Source organism: Lathamus discolor, chromosome 1 (assembly GCF_037157495.1).
Source record: "Lathamus discolor isolate bLatDis1 chromosome 1, bLatDis1.hap1, whole genome shotgun sequence".
Lineage (NCBI taxonomy): Eukaryota > Metazoa > Chordata > Aves > Psittaciformes > Psittacidae > Lathamus > Lathamus discolor.
Genome location: NC_088884.1, coordinates 70,932,088 through 70,952,249, shown reverse-complemented (window position 1 = coordinate 70,952,249; position 20,162 = coordinate 70,932,088). Strand labels below are relative to the sequence as shown.

The 20,162-nt window shown below is 41.5% G+C and overlaps 2 protein-coding genes across 3 annotated transcripts in view; one reads left to right on the top strand and one right to left on the bottom strand.

Moving 5' to 3' along the window:
* The window catches only part of SYN3 (synapsin III), a 178,460-nt gene that overhangs the window by 46,622 nt on the left and 111,676 nt on the right, over positions 1-20,162 (top strand). The gene's annotated exons all lie outside the window — the stretch shown is intronic.
* The window catches only part of TIMP3 (TIMP metallopeptidase inhibitor 3), a 39,354-nt gene continuing 21,749 nt past the window's right edge, over positions 2,558-20,162 (bottom strand). Inside the window, exons 2-5 of the mRNA XM_065679364.1 lie at positions 14,901-14,983; positions 8,547-8,658; positions 7,722-7,843; positions 2,558-7,092 (exon numbers count right to left, since the gene is read on the bottom strand). Coding sequence (XP_065535436.1) covers positions 6,895-7,092; positions 7,722-7,843; positions 8,547-8,658; positions 14,901-14,983 — 515 coding nt within the window. The 3' untranslated portion in view covers positions 2,558-6,894. The remainder of the gene's footprint in view (positions 7,093-7,721; positions 7,844-8,546; positions 8,659-14,900; positions 14,984-20,162) is intronic.

Sequence of the window (20,162 nt, the reverse complement as noted above, 5' to 3'; positions counted from 1 at the left end):
CGAGAGGTGGCAGTGGGAATGATGGGAAGAGTCTCATTTTTACTTACAGGGAATTACTAGCTAAAAAGCAGTATGCAAAAATCACTGCTGTGAAACCTCTTTCCTTTCTTGCCCAGCCCTCCCAAGGTCATGTATGAACCCTGAAAAAGTGAAAAATGAGAACAGGCTTGAAACCAAAGCAAAAATTGCTCATAAAATCTAGTCAACAAAAGCTCATCCCTTAGAGCAAGAAATCACTTCATTCAGATAAAATGGACTTTTTCCCCTCCTGGAATTGTTTAAAATATGTTGACGATTCGGGACATGGGCCATATGAGGTGTTTCTTTCACAGTGTCAGTTTGCTTGGTCTATCTGTCACATGGTTGCCATCCATGAGACATTTATCAGCCTGACTAGGTACTCAAAGTAAATGGGAGCTCTTGAAAAACAGTTTGTTTCAGCTTGTAATATTCCTTTGCACAGTGGCTCTGGGGTCTGTTCTTCCTGTCAACATCTAAACACTTAGTGCCCTGTGTGCCTGCTGGGCACTGTACCAAACCCTTGCAAAGAGATCTGCATAGGTGCCTTTAGTCCTGGGCAATGTGGCAAAGCCAGTGGCTTTGTTTAAAACTGTTCCTGCCTCTTGTTTTCCCTGGGTTAAAAGGATGACTAATCCTTACTGAATTTTCACTTCCAACTTGGGGAAAATCCCACTGGTGCTCGCTAGGTACCTGAATACCTTGAAGTAACAGTCCATCTCCCTGCTCCAATGCCCTGTTCTCTACCCATGCTGTGTGGACAGCAGCGCTTCCATATTTCACAGGCACATCACAAAGGTAAGTGCAGTCATGTACGTACACTGCAAGTAATGCAGTGGTACCAGCTGTGTTACTCAAGATATGGATGGTCCTTCAACACTGTGTGACAGTTTGTTGCAAACATTTAAGACAAAATAGTTGATAAATCCTGTTGCATATTCCTGCTGATTTATGAAGAGGGGTTTGTGGCATGTGATGCTTCAGGACAGTTATGATTTTGTGGGACCATTACTTTGGGAATGGTAATTTTGAAAGAGTTGATTAAGGTTTTTGTTGCAAATATATTACCCAGCACTTCTAGCATCATTTTCTTGTCTGGGAATACTGTTCTTTACTCCTTGGCATATAAACACATTTGTTACCAGCCTAGTAGTTTGGTTTATCAGAGTATTGATCTTAACTTCGTATATTTATGATCTTTATTACTGATCATCTACCTGCAGATGCTATTGCTTACTTCCAAAAGAATACAGGAATGTTTTGAAACTGTAGATAATCTCATCTGAATGCAAACACTACCGTGGACAAGCAAGTTTGAGTAATCTTGTTTAAACCAATCACTTTCCAAACATTTACACAAGCAACAATCCACTTGAGCAAATTCAGGCCAGCCCTTTCCAGGTTGGGGGTGTTTACATCACAGACTGAATCTACACAACTTCTCTAGATCTTAGCTGGGGGCACCTTCACAGCATCTCAGGCTGCGAGAGGCTGAGAGGGCAAATGCTTACACCAAGTAAACTCTGCTGCAGTCATCCTCCACCAAGCACCTCTAAAAGCTGCTTGCCTGCTGCGCATCAGCTTCTCCATGTATCAAATAGGAATATAATGATCCCTCTTTCCCACTCTCTTTCTTCCCTTTCCTGGAGGATTTTTCAAGCTGTACCAGTTAGCACTCATAAAATACACTGTGGTCCTTTGCTGGCTGACCCCCTGGAAGTGTTTATGACTAGGTGTTATGGTTTTACCTCTTTGCAATGTGATAAACTTTAAGCAACGGAGGTCTCACGTAAGACATCCTCATCCTTCTATGGCCAAAACTTTCCAAATCTTACTTTCTAAACCTTTAGATTAAACATAGAACATATCAAAAATCTGTTTCATTCTTTCAGCCCTGTAGAGATTTTCCTATAGTAAAAGCGAGATAAAGGAAATTTCTAAGAGTAGGACCCTTTTTGTAAGCATTTTAATTTAGTTGAAAACGTTTTTTTCTGAACCTTCCAACTCAAGACAACAGGGCGTTTTTAACCAGCCTTAAAACAGCAAGCCCAAAAGGAGCACACAAGGCTTTGACATTGCACAGCAGAAAAGATCTGAAAGCTGAATCTTTCTTTCCTTTGCCATGGGCACACACCATTTATCCTTCCCCCCAGCGATCTGTTTACTGGAATTAACAGCAATCTGGCAACTGTTCTTCCAAGGCCCTACTGGTGCTACATGACAGCCGTAATGACTGCCTTGCTCTGTAGTGACCCCCTATGGCCAGTCAACAAGTGGGATACATTAACTTCAAAAGGGATATTTCACCTCTCCTGGGCTTATGACCCCAATAACAATTCTTAAATCAAGCTCTTAAAAAGAGGGAGGGACTGCTGGAAGGATCTTTACCAAAGCGCAAGAGTTGCCAGAGGTGGAATATCTGCTCTGGGCCCAATAAAACGGCATCACAAAAGGGAAGGAAATGAATAAATCCACTTGCAAATCCGTTTGTGTACACTTGAAGTGGACAGAAACTAACATAAGTGAAGCAGAGACAGAATGTCTGTGATAGAAATAAAACCACTTTACTGTTTAGAATAAAAGGACACTATAAAAAGTGAACATTATGCAACATTACCTTAAAAGACAATATACATTCACTGAATATAAAATTTATAAATAACATGGAGGAAAACTGTAAACAGTGCTAGAAAATTTAGCAACAAATACATTCCTTCTGGACAAGATTTTTCACACGGGTTTGGTTCCCTCCCCAAGTTTCCATGACTATCAGGAACAGCAGAGCGGCTCTATGAAAGAAGGACAGTGACAGAGAGAAGGAAAAGCCAGTACAGGCAAAGCAGCAGCAAATGTTTAGTGGATTGCAAAGATTGTTCTGAAGACTGGTAGCCCCAAAAGCCACTTGTTCTAAAAAAGACAAAAGTTTTGCAGTTCCCTAAATTTTGTTCTGCCCTTCTAAGCTATAAAATACATAGCAAGTGAGATATACTTTCAGAGACATCTGAAAGAGTAGAAACTTGTTCCCATGGAGGCCTTTACTTCAAACAGTCTTTACTGTAAAAAACACAACAGTATGCTGCCCTTCAATGTGAGGTAGCATTTCACTTCAGCCAAGTATGAATGGGATACAGCCTCATAGATTCAGGTTTTAAAACAGTCCTGCCTGAAGGGCCACATAACTCTTCAAAACATGGGAAAGTTAGACCTAAATGGCAAATCTGTCCTATGCAGGGCAGGCAGAAGCCTCCCACAGGAGAACTGTATTCAAGGTACTCCACACACAAGTCTCCTTTTGCTCCTTACTGCCTCCATTTTGGAAAAGGCAAATCAAATCCAATCTTTCCCAAATAGTCAATATATTTTTTGATAGCTTTTTGTAAATCTAAAGGGAAAAACACTCCAAAGGAAATACCTGTAAATCAGAAAGCCAACAGCAAGTCTAGAAATGAGCTATGCATTTTAAAAAGTACTTTTAATAATGTTGGTATATCTAAACCATGGAGGGGCGAAGCCCTAATTCTGTATGCGTCCAAAGGTCGTGCTCACATGAGCTATGCCACTGAGCCTGACCTTAGGCTATGGGGCGAAGTGAGGAGCGTGTCAGAGGTGACAGGAAGATACCTGTGCTGCTGCAAAGCATTGTATGCTCCACAGCATAACAGTTTGGGGAGAACTTCACACCTGCCTCCTCAACATCGCCATGCCTCATGTTCCCACATATTGCATGGCCTGCTGTAAGGAGGGACAGAGTTTTGTCCATTGGCAGGAAAAAGTGACTTAGCAAGACAGAAGAAAGGAGAGCAGATACAAAGGAAGAAGTCTTTGAGCCTGATTTAGAGCCTCTTCAATCCATTTAAAGGCTCCATCCCATTTCAAGGGAGCCTTCATTCAGATTCTTAACACAAGCACAATCTAAAGCTTAGTGCAAGAAACCCATGTCCCTGATAGCATGCACAGAAACAAAATCAAGAAGCCTCCCAAAAGAAATGTATTTTTACTGGATTCTTCTCCCTCCTTTTGGCTCCACATTTTTAAAAGCCTTAACAACTGTTTCTTTACACAGCAAGGGGAAAGATTTGCTACCAAATCCCTACCCCTGCTGTTCTAGCTGTCTGCATCTCAGAAATATTTTACCGTCTGCAATATAAAATGGGAATACACTTCATCTTCTGGTAATGCATCTGCTGGTTTGTTGTTTACAAAGCACATAGCTACATTATATCCTACTTAGGGACACAGGTCCTCTTAGTACTAGAATGCAAATATTTTCACAATAATTTGAGTGCAATACTGTGATGTCTCAGCTAGCTAAATGGATCAGTGACAGGTAAAATATGCAGAGCTGCAGTATAACGAAAATTCAAATCAACACTTCACTGCATCGAGGGCCATTTTCATTTAGCCTTCCAAAGCCATGAAAGGTGGCTGCAGCTCAAAGAGACGTCAGCTTTGCGATATCGTCTTGAGCTTGAGGATGGCCATCTCCGGCGATGCCGACTCCACACGATGCAAACAGTGAGGGTGACTCCACTCCGTCCTCAGTGACTCTCAGAGATTTTGTCAGCTGTACACAGCTTGAACAGAGACTGCTCCACTATGCCCAAAGCCCAGGCTTGTACTCTGCCAAAAGAGGTGACATTCTGATCCACAACCTGATCCTACGCAATTTAGGAGTAGTCACTGGGAAGAGGACTTCTGAAAAGCGTTCCAAGCCTGAATCACAGGAAAATCCAACAGACTTTCAACGCGTATGGTGCTGTGTTGCCACTAAGCAGCTTGAAACAAAAAACACACAGCAGACCTAGGCACCTCTTACATCAACTCTTTGAAAATGCCCTTTAAAGTTCATGTCAAACATGAAGCTACATGCTTTTTCCTGCAACAATCATATAGTAAATGGGGCATTTCAGAGGATGTAGGAACATTAAAATGCATCAGGGCCCATCTCAGACACCCCTTCCTTTCCCTCTGGCAAAGAGGTCCCAAACAACTCCCCAGTAATTGAGGTCACTGACTGTAAAATGCTGTATTGCCTTGAGCTGGAATCACTGCAACACTTTTTCCTGCTGGTGGCAGCTCTGCTTTCTAAGTGGAATGAATTGAAGATATATGGAAACTTAAGATAAATAATCATAATAATACAAAAATGAAGTTAAGCATAATCTTCTCCCTGCCCAAGCCCTCCCCATCCAAAACTCAGTCACCCATTTCGTCAGCACCCCTTCTTCTTCACCATCATTAAAACTTAAAATACTTTTATTTGATAAGAAAAATTATATTATAGTTTTCTTAATAAAAAACAAAATAGAACGAAAAAAAACTTCTCCAGTCAACAGCAAAGCACAAGACAGTAAGGCTCCTCCTCCCACATCACTGCAGGACATGGTATGAGCACATGCAGAGAGCTATGCTTAACAGTGCCTAGAGGGAAACACAGCACTTGACACAGAAGGAATCCTCTGGGCAGCTGAGATTTTATGATCCCAGCCAGCACTCATTAGGAGACCACTTTTCCTTGCCTAGCGCCTCCCCCCACTTCCTTTCACTATATAAACAGATGCAGCTAGTGTAGCTGCAGGGGAAGAAGTGTGGCGCAGGGAGGTACAGAGGAAACAATGACTGTAGCCACTACTGCAGATACACTGGAGCTTCAGTATCTTAAAAACAACTCACTGACTCGGAATGTCAATATTTCTGTCTTTAAAACACAATCAAACCATTCTTTTGTTTACAACGCCAAAAAAATTCCACGTCCTGTCAAAAATAGCTTATGTCATTATGTGTATATACATCTTAGTTCAGCAAAACACTATTTTGGCAATAGACATTTTTTGTTTTTAATAGTAAGAGCTCTAGCAAGTCTCCCTTTTCCCTCTTCTACGTGATTGATTTACAGTTGGCATTTTGCATCTGTTTGGTTGAAGGTGTTCACAAGCTGGTTTTGCTGTAGAAGCTAAGCTGCAAAAAATTCAGGGGCCAATGCTGCTCAAAACAGAATGGCACAGCACTTCATCTGTTCTGCGGTAGGCAGATTTACCTCCCTGAAAATAGGGGATGGGGCTTTTGTTTTTTAAACAACAACAAAAATACAAAATACTCTTTCTTTTGTTCTGGAGAAAGCCAGAACTTTAAATGTGCTGTTGCATCCACACTGTGACTGAATTAGCTAGAACAATCAGTCAACAATGCTTTTACCAGATGATGCGGTCAGACACCAGGTGAATTCTCCCACTGCTGGAGTCAATCACATTGCCAATCTCTCCCACAGAGGAGGATTTTTCTGGATGTCATTTTTTCCACAGTTTAGGCTGGGTTTCTTTTCAGTTTGCTTCATTTGCCAATCTGATTAATGAAACCTGTTTTCCTTCAAATAGATTTGTCTACATATTTTCAGCACTTAGCACATGAGGAGGGGTGACGGGAAGCCAGCGCATAGAAGAATACAGTGCCTAACTGGCATAGTTTTTAGATTTTTGTTTTCCTACAAAAATAGAGATTATATTGCTACAGCTAATGATACGTGTAAGAGAGCAAGAGCTCCAGCTTTTTTCTTTTTTTTTTTTTTCTTTTTTTCCTTTTTATTTCCCCTCCCGTTTTCCCTCTGGTGTGCAAAAGTAAGCTCCCAAATGTCGTCTAATCAAAATGAGTGGTATCAAAAAATGGAAAGGGTGATTACAAATTCAGTAAGGTAGCACAGACATTTTTTCTTTTCTTTTTTTCTTTTCTTTTTTTTTTTTTTAAGTGTTCGAAGTGCTAAAATTTGCATGAAAACAGGCACTAATTTCATTGCAATCATCATGATCTGGTAAGAGTTAGTGTCCAAAGGAGGATCAGCCACAAGTAAGGGAGAGGGGAGATAAGGAAGGGATAGCGTGCTCAGGGATCTGTGGCATTGATTATCGTTTTATCTGGAGGCGCCCATCCTCTGTACCAGCTGCAGTAACCTTCCACCCTCTGGATGCAGGCATAGTGCTTTGCTTGGTATCCCGAGTGGCCGAAGTTGGAGAGCATGTCTGTCCAAATGCACTCATTCTTGGAGGTTGCAAAGCAGGGCAAATAGTAGCAGGGCCTTATCTGGAATTGTAAGAAGCAATCAGGTAAGGGTACATGATAAAACATCATAAAATGCCTTTTCAATCAGAGTCAAGGGACTAAAAATTCCACACCCATAAACCTTGCATTCTAACCCAAAATTCAGCCTCAGTTCAGCTAGCACATAAGCATGTGCTTAGCTTCACATACACAGGTAATTCCAGAGTCAAAAGGGCTTTTCAGGTGTAGAAAAGTTGAGCTTGTGTCTTATGTTTTTGTAGGCCTGGGGCCATGAGCAAAAATCTTAGTGCCAGTGCCAGGCTGTGAGGTTTTAAGCACTCAAAATGTTTGCACAGGAAAAAGCTGGACATATCTTGCCAAGTCTCTGGTACGTGATATCATTCACCTGCAAATGATTCTGCATGGATTCTGAAAGCCTTCCACAACCCCAATTAACTCCAACAAGGCATCAAAAAGGCATAGACTCTGCACTTTTACTGGATTGTTTCTTCTCTGGTCTCAACACTACAGCTGAGCTTTACTTTCTCCCTGTAAAACTTGTGCTCCATTTCTCTTCCTGGCTGTTCACCAGCATCATTGATATTACCAGCCAGGGGAAACAGAATTCTAGGGTTTGAATGTCTTAATGCCACCTAATTAGACACACATACCTTGCATCCACAGCCCAGATGATAACGATGATTCAGTCCTTTACGCTGGGACAGAGTCAGCCGGTCCCATTTTTCATACCAGTTGCACAGGCCAGTGTAAACCTTCCCTTCATACACACGGCCTTGAAAACAGAGGCATGATCACAAGTTAGCACTTCTCAGCTCAAGCACTTTTCTCGTTTCCTGACATTGCTAATGCTCTCAATATGTTTGGCTTCAGTCACTGCTCAGCAACTGCTTTCTTTTTATTAACTGGTTCAGGCATCTCTGGCCAGCAAGATTACAGCACCTTCTGTATGTTATAGGACTGTTGTGCCAGCTGTAAGCACCAACAACATGCAGGTGAGTAATGCTGTCAAGCTCCTCTTAACAACAGAGCAAAGTGAATTAATACCTTCACTAGAAAGAAAACTTGGCAACTGCTACACCTTTATCTCCTTGCATCCCTCCATCTCAGCAGCCTGCATTTCTCCAGCTCATTCCAAAAGGTATCTTCCATTTCTGGCACAGCTGAGTAGCAACCAGTTGTATGGGACAGACATGCCAGCTCAGGTACAAATTGACAGCTGTGGACTGTCATACAGCATATTTGTCATGACAAGACTGGGTGTATGACATACTTTAGAAAAGAGAGGGAAATCTAGAGAGTGAAATGACTCTCAGAATTAAAGAATACTGAACACTAACATACTGTTGAACATCTTAACACTTGGGAAGCTGCATATAGAGCTGTCTACACAGCTGCCCATGCCCATGTCCACCCTTAGCAGATGTAAGTATAGAACAGAAGACGTTTTGTGTATGAAGAAGTTCACTGTCCTTTACCTGTAATCAGATACTGGTACTTGTTGACCTCCAGCTTGACTCCACAAAGACTCTCAGAGGCTTCTGTGTAGATGTACTGAACATGTGGCATTATCTGAAAGCCCCTGTACATCTAGAGAAAGAATAAAATGCTCTAAGTCATCTTAAGAAACAACTTTTCACTTCTTTACAATCTATGTTCCTAGACTGTGGAGTGGCAAGCAATGAACTTTTAGTGCTTGCAAGGATGAAGGACTAATGGCACTAGCTAGACCCTGATGGAAGTTGTCCCACCTAATCTGCCGGTAAGGTAGAATACCCACCTGCTAACAAGCTATTGCAGTTCAGCACAGGGACCACTTTTTCCCACTCACATTAGTTCCAGTGGCACTGAGTGAGCAAAGTGCCAACACTGCAAGCTCTGCCAACATCCTGAACAATTTTTCCCTTATATAGTGCGTAATTAGGAAGAAATTAAATTAGTTCAAGTTTAGAATCTTACTTCTTCATGTGATTCAAACAATTTCTCCTGAACCAAAGGATTTTTGTTTTAGACAGCAACCCTATTTTTCAGCGTCGCTGCTGTAAGAGTTTCAAACTTCTGGCACTTGTTCTAAGTTATCAAGCCAGACACCTCCTCAAGCGCCCAGCATATGCAACTCCTGCTGACCTCAGCAAGGATTTCATGTTTGTCTAACTAAATGAATGCAGAAATAGAATTCTACCCCACCTCCTAAAATTAGCCCACAGCACTGATGGGCGCCATAAAGAAAATATCATGCATACATAATTCCTCTACACTCCTTCTCCTTTTTCATAATCTTTCTTACAACACAGTTTAATTGAAATATGAACCCACAGATATACTGGCAGTTGGATACAGTCAGAAATTAGCATGTGTCCCTATCTGACCTGAGCTTACTGCTACAATTCAGGAAAGCCCACCTGTTAGCAGCATAATGAAGTCTGTGCATAGCAATGAAACAACCATTGCATATGTACACTGGACCAAACAAAACACACCCTATTTCTGAAACACTGAGGATGATTTCCTGAAAATTTCAGCTTTAAAATTTGGGTATCTTTTCAAAACACTCAGTCTCTTTTCCCCCCCCATCAGCTCTATGAATGGCCAGTGTTTAAAAGTTACAACAATTTAGAGTCAGGGAGAATCACAGTTTCATAGTGTTTCCCGGCCTATTCCTTTCTCTGTCAGCTTTATTTATAGAGTGCACATTCATACTGAGTTTAACTGTTAATGTTAAAGTGAGGCAAAAGAGGGAAAAAGAATCCCAAGCAATCCCGGAGCTATAGATCCTTGCTGCTGTGCCACCTAAGCTGTGTTGTTTTTCGCCAGCCTGTATTCCATTTTTTGAACTCCATTATTATCACAGGGTATTTCTTTCAAATTAAAATTCCAACAAACTTTTTTCTTTCTGATGGAAAAAACATTGATTTAACAGATCTTATGCCAGGCCCAGATGCTGCATCTAAAAATATAAAGAAACTACTACTAATTCTGCTATGCTGAGAAGTCGAACTAACTTCTGGGCATCCACAGAATGTCTACCAGTTGGCTGTTTTTTTTCCTTAGTTATATTACCCAAATCAGCATAATCTTTTTAACAGTACCACAACTCAGTAACAGCACTGCTGTGTATAGCAAAAGACATTCTAGACCCAGCAAATACTTAAGAAAATAACTGTTTTTTTAATTAATTATACTCCACCTACAAGCTCATAGATCGTGTCTGGAATACACCATAGTGCCCATGAGTGAGCAAAATCTTTCAATGAGTATGGAAGAACTGAGCCTTGACTAATATCTGTTTTATCCCTGCAATTTTCGTGGTATGGGAAACACAGATTTTCCAATTATGCTCAAGACAGCTGGACATCTAGGCTCTGGCACAAGCATCCTGCCTGTCCTTGGATGAGCTAGCCCTCAGTACACTTTTATTCCTCATCTGCAGAAATCTCTGCCTTGCTTGCCAAGGAAAGGCACATAGAATGTTCAGATGCTGTTCTAGTAGGCGTCCCACCAAGAAGCTATGGTAACAGTACCTAAGCAGGTAAGACTAGCTAACAACTGGGGCTGCCAGGTCTCTCCAGGAAGTGCATTACCTTCACTGCAGAGAGCTGTATGCTGTGCATGTGCAGTACAAATGATACATCATTCCAAGTGTTAAGCTCCAAGTAGTGTTGGGCTAATTAAGTCTATCTTATCTGTGCTATAAAGTCCACACATGCACAGGCACGCTTTAAGCCAATTCTCCCCCTCGCAGAAAAGGCTACAAGCTAGACTAAATTCTCTGAGAAGCTGCTCAGGCCCCTCCTACACGACCTTTACAGTCTTCACTCCTTGCATGTTCTGCTCCATCAAGCTCAACATGACTGCCTATGAGGTAAACAGTGATGCTGAATTGGGGTTTGGTTTTCAATTCCTTGACCTAGTAATTTCCTACTTACGTTACCATCAGGGACACCACTGTCAGGGATGCTGAAGGAACTGTGCTCAGCCTCTCAGAAAGCAGTTCATGTCACCCTTCAGTGACCCTCATCAATGCTAGCAACTGTCACACTAATTGACCCATTGCTAGGGGCAGACATGGCATACCCCATCCTCTGATGACTAAAGAAAATTCACCATGATCTTGGTTCTCAGGGGAAGAAAATTAGGCAAAAGGGAATCTTTTACAGATGTCCTCTTTCAAAACTAAAAAAAAAAAAAAAAAAACAAAAAAAACCCCAAAAACCAATACCTTAAGCATTATTTTTGGATACACAAAATATCCTGGAAGTGCTACTAGACCAGTCAGAAGAAAACCAACCATAAAGCTATCGGCTCTCCCAACTGCTACCCTCAGAGTCCTCCTGTCGCCAGAGATGTATATTTTCGGAAGCATAATGACAGGGAACATATTAGCAAGCATCACATAGTGGTGTCTGCTAGTGCTGCTCTATTTCCAGCTGTGTCAGCATTTTCCTCAGCAGCCCCCATACTGCCTCAGAAATGGGCATGCAAATTCTGTGGTGATTCCTACAATATTAACTTCACCTGTGATATGATGTTCCTCCCATTATCCCTCCTCTGTGAGGGATATCAAGGCTTGGAATCATCCTGCCTAACCTTTAGCTACCTGAAATTACCTTCATGTGAATTAGACATCCTCTCTAGTCAAGAACAGGCACCTCCAGAACAACTCAGCTCATCCTAAAATAGCTGTCTACAACTGGTGGGCTGAATTACACTTCGGGGGTTCTTGTCTCTCTCTATTGACAATCAAGAGAATGAGAAAGTCTCAACACCTTATTTTAGTCTGTCTAAAATTAAACTAAAGTAATCCTACTCCACTTCTTTCCTCTTGGAACTATCATGTTTCACCCCTTAGACTCACTTTACAGATTAGCAACAAACCAAGGAAAGCCTCCTGGCAGCCTGTGCTAAGTGCTGCCATGGTCAACCAGAACTGTTTGTGTACATGCAGTAGAAATATCTTATCTCCTTGTTTCCTTTGCAGTTCCCTGAAATAGGCTTGGACCATTCTCAGAATGCACTGAAGCATCACAGAACACGCAGAGGTTAGATCAATCCTGTGCAGATACCTGACACGTGATCTTGAAATATTCTTAACTTATTTGAGAAAGCAGTGGGGGTAGGCAGAGATTGTTTGAAAAAGCACAAGACCTTTTCAGACAACCAACCTGAAGGCTACGAAGCCTGGCACTATTCTGTGCCTGGGGGCTGACCTTGTGCTCCAGCCCAGGTCCCAAGCTGGTTGAGTTGTGAAATTCAGCAGTGAATTCAGGAGCGTTAGCAAGAACAAGAATCAGCCACAGCAAACTCCAAGGAACCCATGAAAGAAATACAAAGATTGTTTGTTGCCTTTTAAGGCTCTTAATGCTTTTCACATGAAATTCAGTACACATTGATAGACTAAATGGCTTGTTTATTTTTCATCTGCAGGTGCAGATGGGTTCATAGGTGGCCAAAAACTCACTGACATGTTAATTTTATCTTCAGAGTTGTTCCCATGCAGCTGTGCAGAGCTACAGGCCTCCTTAGTTTTCTTTTCAGCAGGACAGTTAGCTTTCATTGGGCAAGTAAGGCAGAGATTTGCTGTGTCATTCTGAGCTCCCCCACTGTAAGGAGCTGAATCCCTCTTTATACTGAAGTCTCTAAGCCCAGCAGAAAGACAGCAGGGTTTCAAAGAAGACACTTGGCTTGTTTGTTTATCAAGAACTATGTTCCCCGGACATTCCAGTTCTACTGAGCACTCTGACTGCTTCAGGTTCCTTCCTGCCAAAGGTCACAGTTAAATGTGCGATATAACATCTCACCAGCCCACCATCTATGTAGCAGGCACAGAGCCAGTTTGATCAACTCATGAGTTCCCCTTTAAAACCACTCCTGCTTTTGTCAGGCACATAACTACCTAACAAAACACTGTGGAACTGCTCCTGCAAAAGGGCAATTGTTCTCTTGTGGTCCCAGCAGAAGGGCATCGGATATTACTGCAGTACCTGCTGTAAACACCCTGGCCCTGTGCTGCAGAATAACTCAATTAAAACAGCCAGGACAGGCTCAGGCATCTTATTTAAACATTGATATGATGGTCTCTACTGAAAGCAGAGTGGCTGCTGCTTCACTCAATATGCTTGCCTGGGTTTATGCCCCTCCCCATGCCACCAGACACATGGAAACCTTTCCAGTTCATAGCAGGGACACTGCTGCAGGCTCCTAGGTCAGAAGAGAAATGCTTAATGCTGTTCCAGAGATCTCTTCCGCTACAGCTCACTGGCTGACAATGGGGCAGACTATCATTAGTTACGAGGGAGGCTAGCATTATGGTTCATGAAGGGCAGTAATTCATTCTGGGGACTACAGTTATTCTAGATTCACCACTGGACCCTGTTCATGGTCATATGTCTGATAGGAAGTACCAACCTCTTCCAACCAACTAGGAGGGAAAGTAGGGGCCCTGGACAGACTAGGATGAAGTCAGAGAAAGAAAAGTTGATGAAGCCACTGCAGCATGTGAACATCAAGTTGTTTTGTGAAGCGGGTTACACTTGCTGAGATGGAGACTGACAAAACTGGACAAGAACAGCATACAATGCTGTGAGCCTGATGAGGGCAGGGGCAGCCACCAAAAAAAACCCAAGAGAAAACCCCAAAAAGAGAGTGGCAGCACTGTCTTGCTCTTGCCAACATAACCAGGTGCCTTTTTCACAAAAAAAGTTAATCAACAAACATGTATTTCCTTTTGAATCTTAAAAAGACATTTTGAAGATTAAGGAAATTAGCAAGCCCAGCACCTCATACCCTCTTACTCAAAGCACAAGCATTCCACTCTAGTGGAAGAGCCCTGCCAGGACCAGATTTGGCTACGTGTGCGGTTTTGCGACAGCTTATGAAACAGGCTTTGCATCTCCTCCTCCTCCCAGCTTTCGTGCTGAGCTATAAACTGCCTTATAAAGAGAGTTACTGTTACAAGGCAGGCAAGTGACTGTTTTTTTCTGAACCTTTACTTTGTCTAATATGTTTCAGATTTCTCCAGTCTCTGCCAAGCTTTTCCATTCCCCCTTTTTTTCTCTTTTTTTTTTTTTTCCTAAAGACATAAACCAGTCTTATGACTGGAATGGCATAGCCAAGAAAAACAATCTAAGGCTGATTTTTAGCATTACATAACAAGGGGGTCAGTTTAAGAAAAAACACTGAAGTCCAAAGCAGCAGGTTGAGTGCAGTTTGTGCAGCAAAGAAGTAGAGCTCGGAAGAGAGGTACATCAGTTGCTTGGTGTCGCTAATTCATCTACTTGTTTTCAACTTTGAGTCAATACTTTGCAGTTCTTCTGAGCTGATATTTGACAGCTACAGTGTTTGGTTTAGTTTTTTTTATACAAAGACTTCACTATACAATTTCCATTTGTTCTATATGTGGAAAAAAATGCCATTACTCTAACTGGTGGTCACAGAGAATGCAAGGAAAGAAGAGATGAAAGACCATTCTCCCTAGGGCAGCAGGCCCCCTGCCACCACCACATATTGAATTTAATGAAAGTGCTAGATGGAAAAGCTTGCATTTCCCCAGTCTAACACAAACAGGACTCCAACATCCAGAGAAGCCCATCTGGCATCTTTTACTACCAGAAATTTTAAAAATAAAGGAAGAATTAGGTATTCAGCATTGTAGGTCAGGAATGACCTCTTCTTTGCCCTCCCCAGGCATATTTCTACTAGTTGCCAGTAACCTTCTAATCTGGTCGACCAATATGAAAAGCTGAAATGCTATTATTTTCAGTATGCAACTTTGTTCATTATTACATGCTACTGTAATTTATCTACAAGCCTACGTGAAACGTTTGCAAACATACCTTCATCTGCTTGACTGTGTATCGCATTGTTCCAAATGGTCCATCTTTCATAAGCTTCTTCCCCACAACTTTAGCTCGGATCACTGTCATAAGAGAGGAAAAAAACAACAAATTATAAACAACTTCACACAACATTCAGGCTAGACCCTCCAATTCAAAAAAGACACTTAGAATAAATTGAGAGGAAGGTTGGCCTGGAGTTCTGTTTTATTTTACAGAATAATTTATCTAAGTCCCACACACAGTGAAGGCATGTAAAATGGGATGCCAAAGTAAGTATTTAGAGGAAATTCAGTTCTGTGTGAAAAATTAGAAGAAGCATTATTTATGTTGAAATCTGACAGCAATCTGCAAAGCAGACTATAACTGGGACCAAGACAGGTTAAAATCTTTGCACCAAGCCACTGGGATGAAGTTTGCATTTAATGTTTTAACTGTCAACATACAGGATGATGTCCAGCAAGGCGCTACTTTTAAATTATTCTTTCGGTCCCCAGTGCAGCTTCTCTTTCACAATAGCCACAACAATACAATACAGCACACTGGAGTATCTGGGGATTTCACTACAGCTACCACCTTTCAGATACTGCAAAACTTTAAACAAATGGCTCCCTTGAAAAATGACTACTGTGCAAAAGCAGATTGTTCAGCAACCACCAAGTCCACAATGAAAGCTGCCAGGCCAGCCAGAAGCCACCTGGAAGACAAAGTAAAGCTGATCCATCTGACCTTACATACACTGCACTACATTTCTTCATGGATACTAAGGGGCAGTGTGTGTGCATGCACCAACGCAGCACCCAGCCTGCCACAGATACCTTCCCTGTACCCACAGATGAGCTACAGCAACGCCTACTGAGCCCAAGTTACCACAGATTAAGGATTTTGTGGTCCCTCAGATGGATCTAGTGGGTAATTTACAATCAAAGCTTAATGAAGAGTTTTCCTGCTCATCTTTTTTTGCTGCATTCCACAAAAAAAAAACTACTGTTCCATTGACCCTTTTTGATCAAGTTCTTCAACCACCTGCTCATCTCAAGCTTAGTGACTGGGCAGGCATTATTTAGCTAAAGTTCACTACCCCAGAACAATCATCTGACATTATACAAGCACTAGAAGTGGCTTAATTTTTACAAGAAAATGAGATGGAGAAGACCAATCATGGAAAGAATAAGGATCACCGTTAGAAAATGCTATATCCCAAACACGACTCATACGAACAACAGGACAAAATATAAAATAAACCAAGGAACTCAAGATTCCACCAATTAAGAGAAAAATGAAAACTATAATATAGCCATGCAAATCACACCTAAAATCTTACACATCAACCTTCTCATTACAAGGGCTATGAAAATTGTTCCGAAGAATGCAACACACTCATAACACAACTGAAAATTAATAGCTATACATAGTAGGGTGAGGTGTCCCTGCCCATGGCAGGGGGATTGGAACTAGATGATCTTGAGGTCCTTTCTAACCCAAACCATTCTATGATCCTATAATAAATTTCCCAGAAACCTTTTTTTTGTTGAAAAAGAGGTATCAGCTGCCTTTGCCTAAAGCTTATCATCATTACAAACAACACACCTCTGCTGAATATGTAGCCCAATGGCTCCACACTACTGAAATCCAGCAACTAAAATGGACCACATATATTTCCTCTGAGCCTATGAAGGTCCTGATTGTAACTTCCTGCGCAGGACAGAGGTACTGCTTTCACAGCAATCATGTGCGACATTCCACCTGTGTCCTGCTGAAATGCATCATACTAGTGCCTCACAGATAATAATTCATTTAAAAAAGCAGGAAGGCATGGAAGGGAGACAAAGAGGTAGAGGTACTCCCTTGCTAGCAGGAAAACCCAACGAGTCATTGTTTGCATTGCAACACTACCTAAAAGAAGCAACAAAGCTCAGGGATCCATTCTGCTGTGTATAAAAGACATTAAACAAGCACCTTGTTGCTTCATAGCTCATTTATGTTCCAAACAGCTGCAGAAGTCCCCTGGAAGAAATGGGAAAAAGAGGAGGCTAGGCCAAATAAATGAAGCAAAAAGCTTGTCCCAGCTTTCTGAATAATCTGAAGAACAGATTTAAAGGAAGAGATAGATCTGGTTTATACACACCAATTCCTGGAACTTATTCCATGAGGATGGTGTGAAATCAAGGCAAACTCACTCTGCTCTGATTTATACCCTGTGCTTCAGCCAGACTTGTCAAATAAATTCTAAAGTAGGTAAGACAGTCCTGTTGGCTTTGATTCAAAGGACCAACAAAACCTTCATTCATTGAGTGTAAAACTTTATTCTTCATTATTTTTTTTATTTCTATTATCCAATGGCAGTAAAAACCTGTACAATTTTATTGATTCTTCTATTTAACAAGTTGTTCAGACTTCAATTTGCTCTCTTCTTCACAATTTAGTGGTTATACTGAAGCATGTCTTTGAGGACTGCAAATATCTTGAAAGAATTAAGTTCTTCCATTAAGGTTCTTCCATTAAGACCTTCCATTAAGGTCCTTTCCAACCCTAACTATTCTGTGATTCTATGATTCTATTTGCTGCCTCCAGCCACCACAACCACTACTGAAGCTACAAAAAAAACAGACTGCTTGAGGGTCAATGAGAAAGAACACTATTTCTTTAAGGCTTTGTGATTCCAGGGCACTTCACTAATGCTGGAATCTACACCAAAGCGTGTCTGAAGTCTTATCTTCATCTATTGCATAACTGATACATTGCAATTTAAAAACCTGGTGTTTGCCCAACACATCTGAAATCAACAATCCAATCTTTTATCTTATTGACAACGATAAGAACTATACTAAGCGGCAATATTGCAAAATGCTAGGGTTTCCAAAACAGAACATGGTTAGCATAAAAGATGACAGGCACATTCCCAATTGCTGACAAAATATCTAAACCCCCATTTTCTTCATGTGCTTCACTGCTAGCTTGGCAGCCCTCTACTTCTAGCTAAGCAGCACAGCCACTTCAGAAAGAAACCAACTTTGATTTATGGACTAATCAACAGCCTCACCACAGGACCAAAGATCCAAAATGTGTATCTACACTAGCATGTAACAGCATCCCCATTTCAACTAACGCTACCCTTTCAACTAGGTGGAAGGATCTGTATTTTCATATTACTGTTCCCCAATAAAGTAGAGAAGAACAACCATCCTACAAACCATGAAAAACTTTGGTGTGGACCATCACTTCAGACCTTTTGTAAATGGGCAAGCCCTTTGTATCTCAGAGAAATTGCCTTTACAACCCAACTGGTAACTTTTCTAGGTAAGTTCCTTTCTTTATCAAGAAGCTAGACATGAACAAAGAACCCATCGTGCCTCATTTTTCCCATATTAAAGGAAAAGTCATGAGTTAGCCAAGGAGAAGAGGATACTCAAACTTAAGTCTATCTCCTGTATTTTATGATGCTAAATTCTCACCCCCCGAGGATCAGATGCATCTGTGTAACTGGAGAGAAATGCTGGTTTGACAGGACTTCTCAGAGGTTGCTCTTGCATGTCCAGCTTCATCCTAACCCTAAACCTCCATGTATGAGAACTGTCTGTAAATCTGCCCAGAACACAGCTCCAAGCTGCAGATCTACAGCCATACATTTCCTTGGTCCTATTTTGGCTCCTTCAAACCACTGCTCAGTGGTTATGCTACTGGACCACCTGAAGATAAAGAACACTGTTCTAACTGAGTGGGGGCCATGCATACTTGCCAGAGGAATTCTTCATGCTCTACAAATTATCAGAAGTGTACAGTATTTCTGCTGCAAATTCAGTCCATGTTATGTTAACAAAGTCAACTGTTTACTTCTGGGTACTCTTAGTGCTTAAGCTGAATGAGGCAAAAGGTGCTGTGACTGCTCCCCTGAACTCTTCCCTTCTCCCTGAAGCTCTATTACAGTCTTGCTATTACTAATGGGAAACTTTATCCCACACAAGTGGTCACCAAAATAGCTGCATATTTTTAAACCACAATTCCTTTGAAGTACTGCCTATGAAAATACTCTGAGATGAATGTTTCTCAGTACTTTGGGGTTTCGGGTCGGGTCACTTTATGGGACTGCAGCAGTTGGCAAGGCCTCATGAGTGATTTGTAATTATTTATAAAAAGTTAAATTAGATGAGGATATAAATCTTGATAAGCATGGCAGCCTTAGCATGATTCAAAAAGGAGAAAACACACGCACTGCTTCTCAACATCTGACATGATTAAAAAAAATGAGAGAACAGAGAAAAAGAAAAATGGATATTTAGTTGATATTCAAAAACTATATTAAGAAAATAACCTGCTGCATTTGAGAATTCAGGAAATACATCTAACAATCACAAACGTTTAACGTATTTATCTCTTTCCCTTTGCCTTTTTTTAATGTAAGCTGGCTTAGTGCTTATAAAAACAGAGATGGCTCAGATTTTCTGCTGGACTAGTATAGAATCATAGAACAGTCAAGGTAGGAAAGGACCTTAAGATCATGTAGTTCCAACCCTACTGTGCCATGGGCAGGGACACCTCCCACTAAACCATGCCACCCAAGGCTCTGTCCAACCTGGCCTTGAACACCACCAGGGATGGAGCATTCATGACTTCCCTAGGCAACCCATTCCAGTGCCTCACCACCCTCACAGTAAAGAACTTCTTCCTCATATCATATACTTCAAGCAGCTAATGGTTTGTATTTCACAGACATCTCTAGCATGGTACAAGCTGTCTGCATATGTATGTATACCCACAAAACTGGCTTACATCTTCTCCTAAAGTAGACAAACAGGCAATGCCTGACATGAGGAAGTAGACAGGTGAGATTAAGACAAGCATTTGCCAAGCTGAAGAACAACATGGTGAAAAGACTTGTAATTACCACATCATTTCATCCAGGTACACGTGTAGTAGCTCTTTTTCCCACCGAAAAGTAAAGGCATCAGCTATTCTAGTTCAACCCAGCCTGTGACCTTTATCGGATCCAGCCACTAGATGGTGACACTATCACAAATCTCACCTTTGTTACTGAGAGGCAGTGGTACAGGCACAATCCAACACCACAAATCCCACTTGAAAGTTCAAACGCACCATGACAACTAGATGCTTTCAGCGCAAGTGGGCTGGCTGTCAACCATTAACAGCATTTTAAATGGAGGCACACACCCTTTAGAGACCAGGATTTGCTCCAAACCCATTTCCCTTGTGACCAGTTACCAGGAATGGCTCAGGAGAGCAACAAATGCTACACTTCTCATT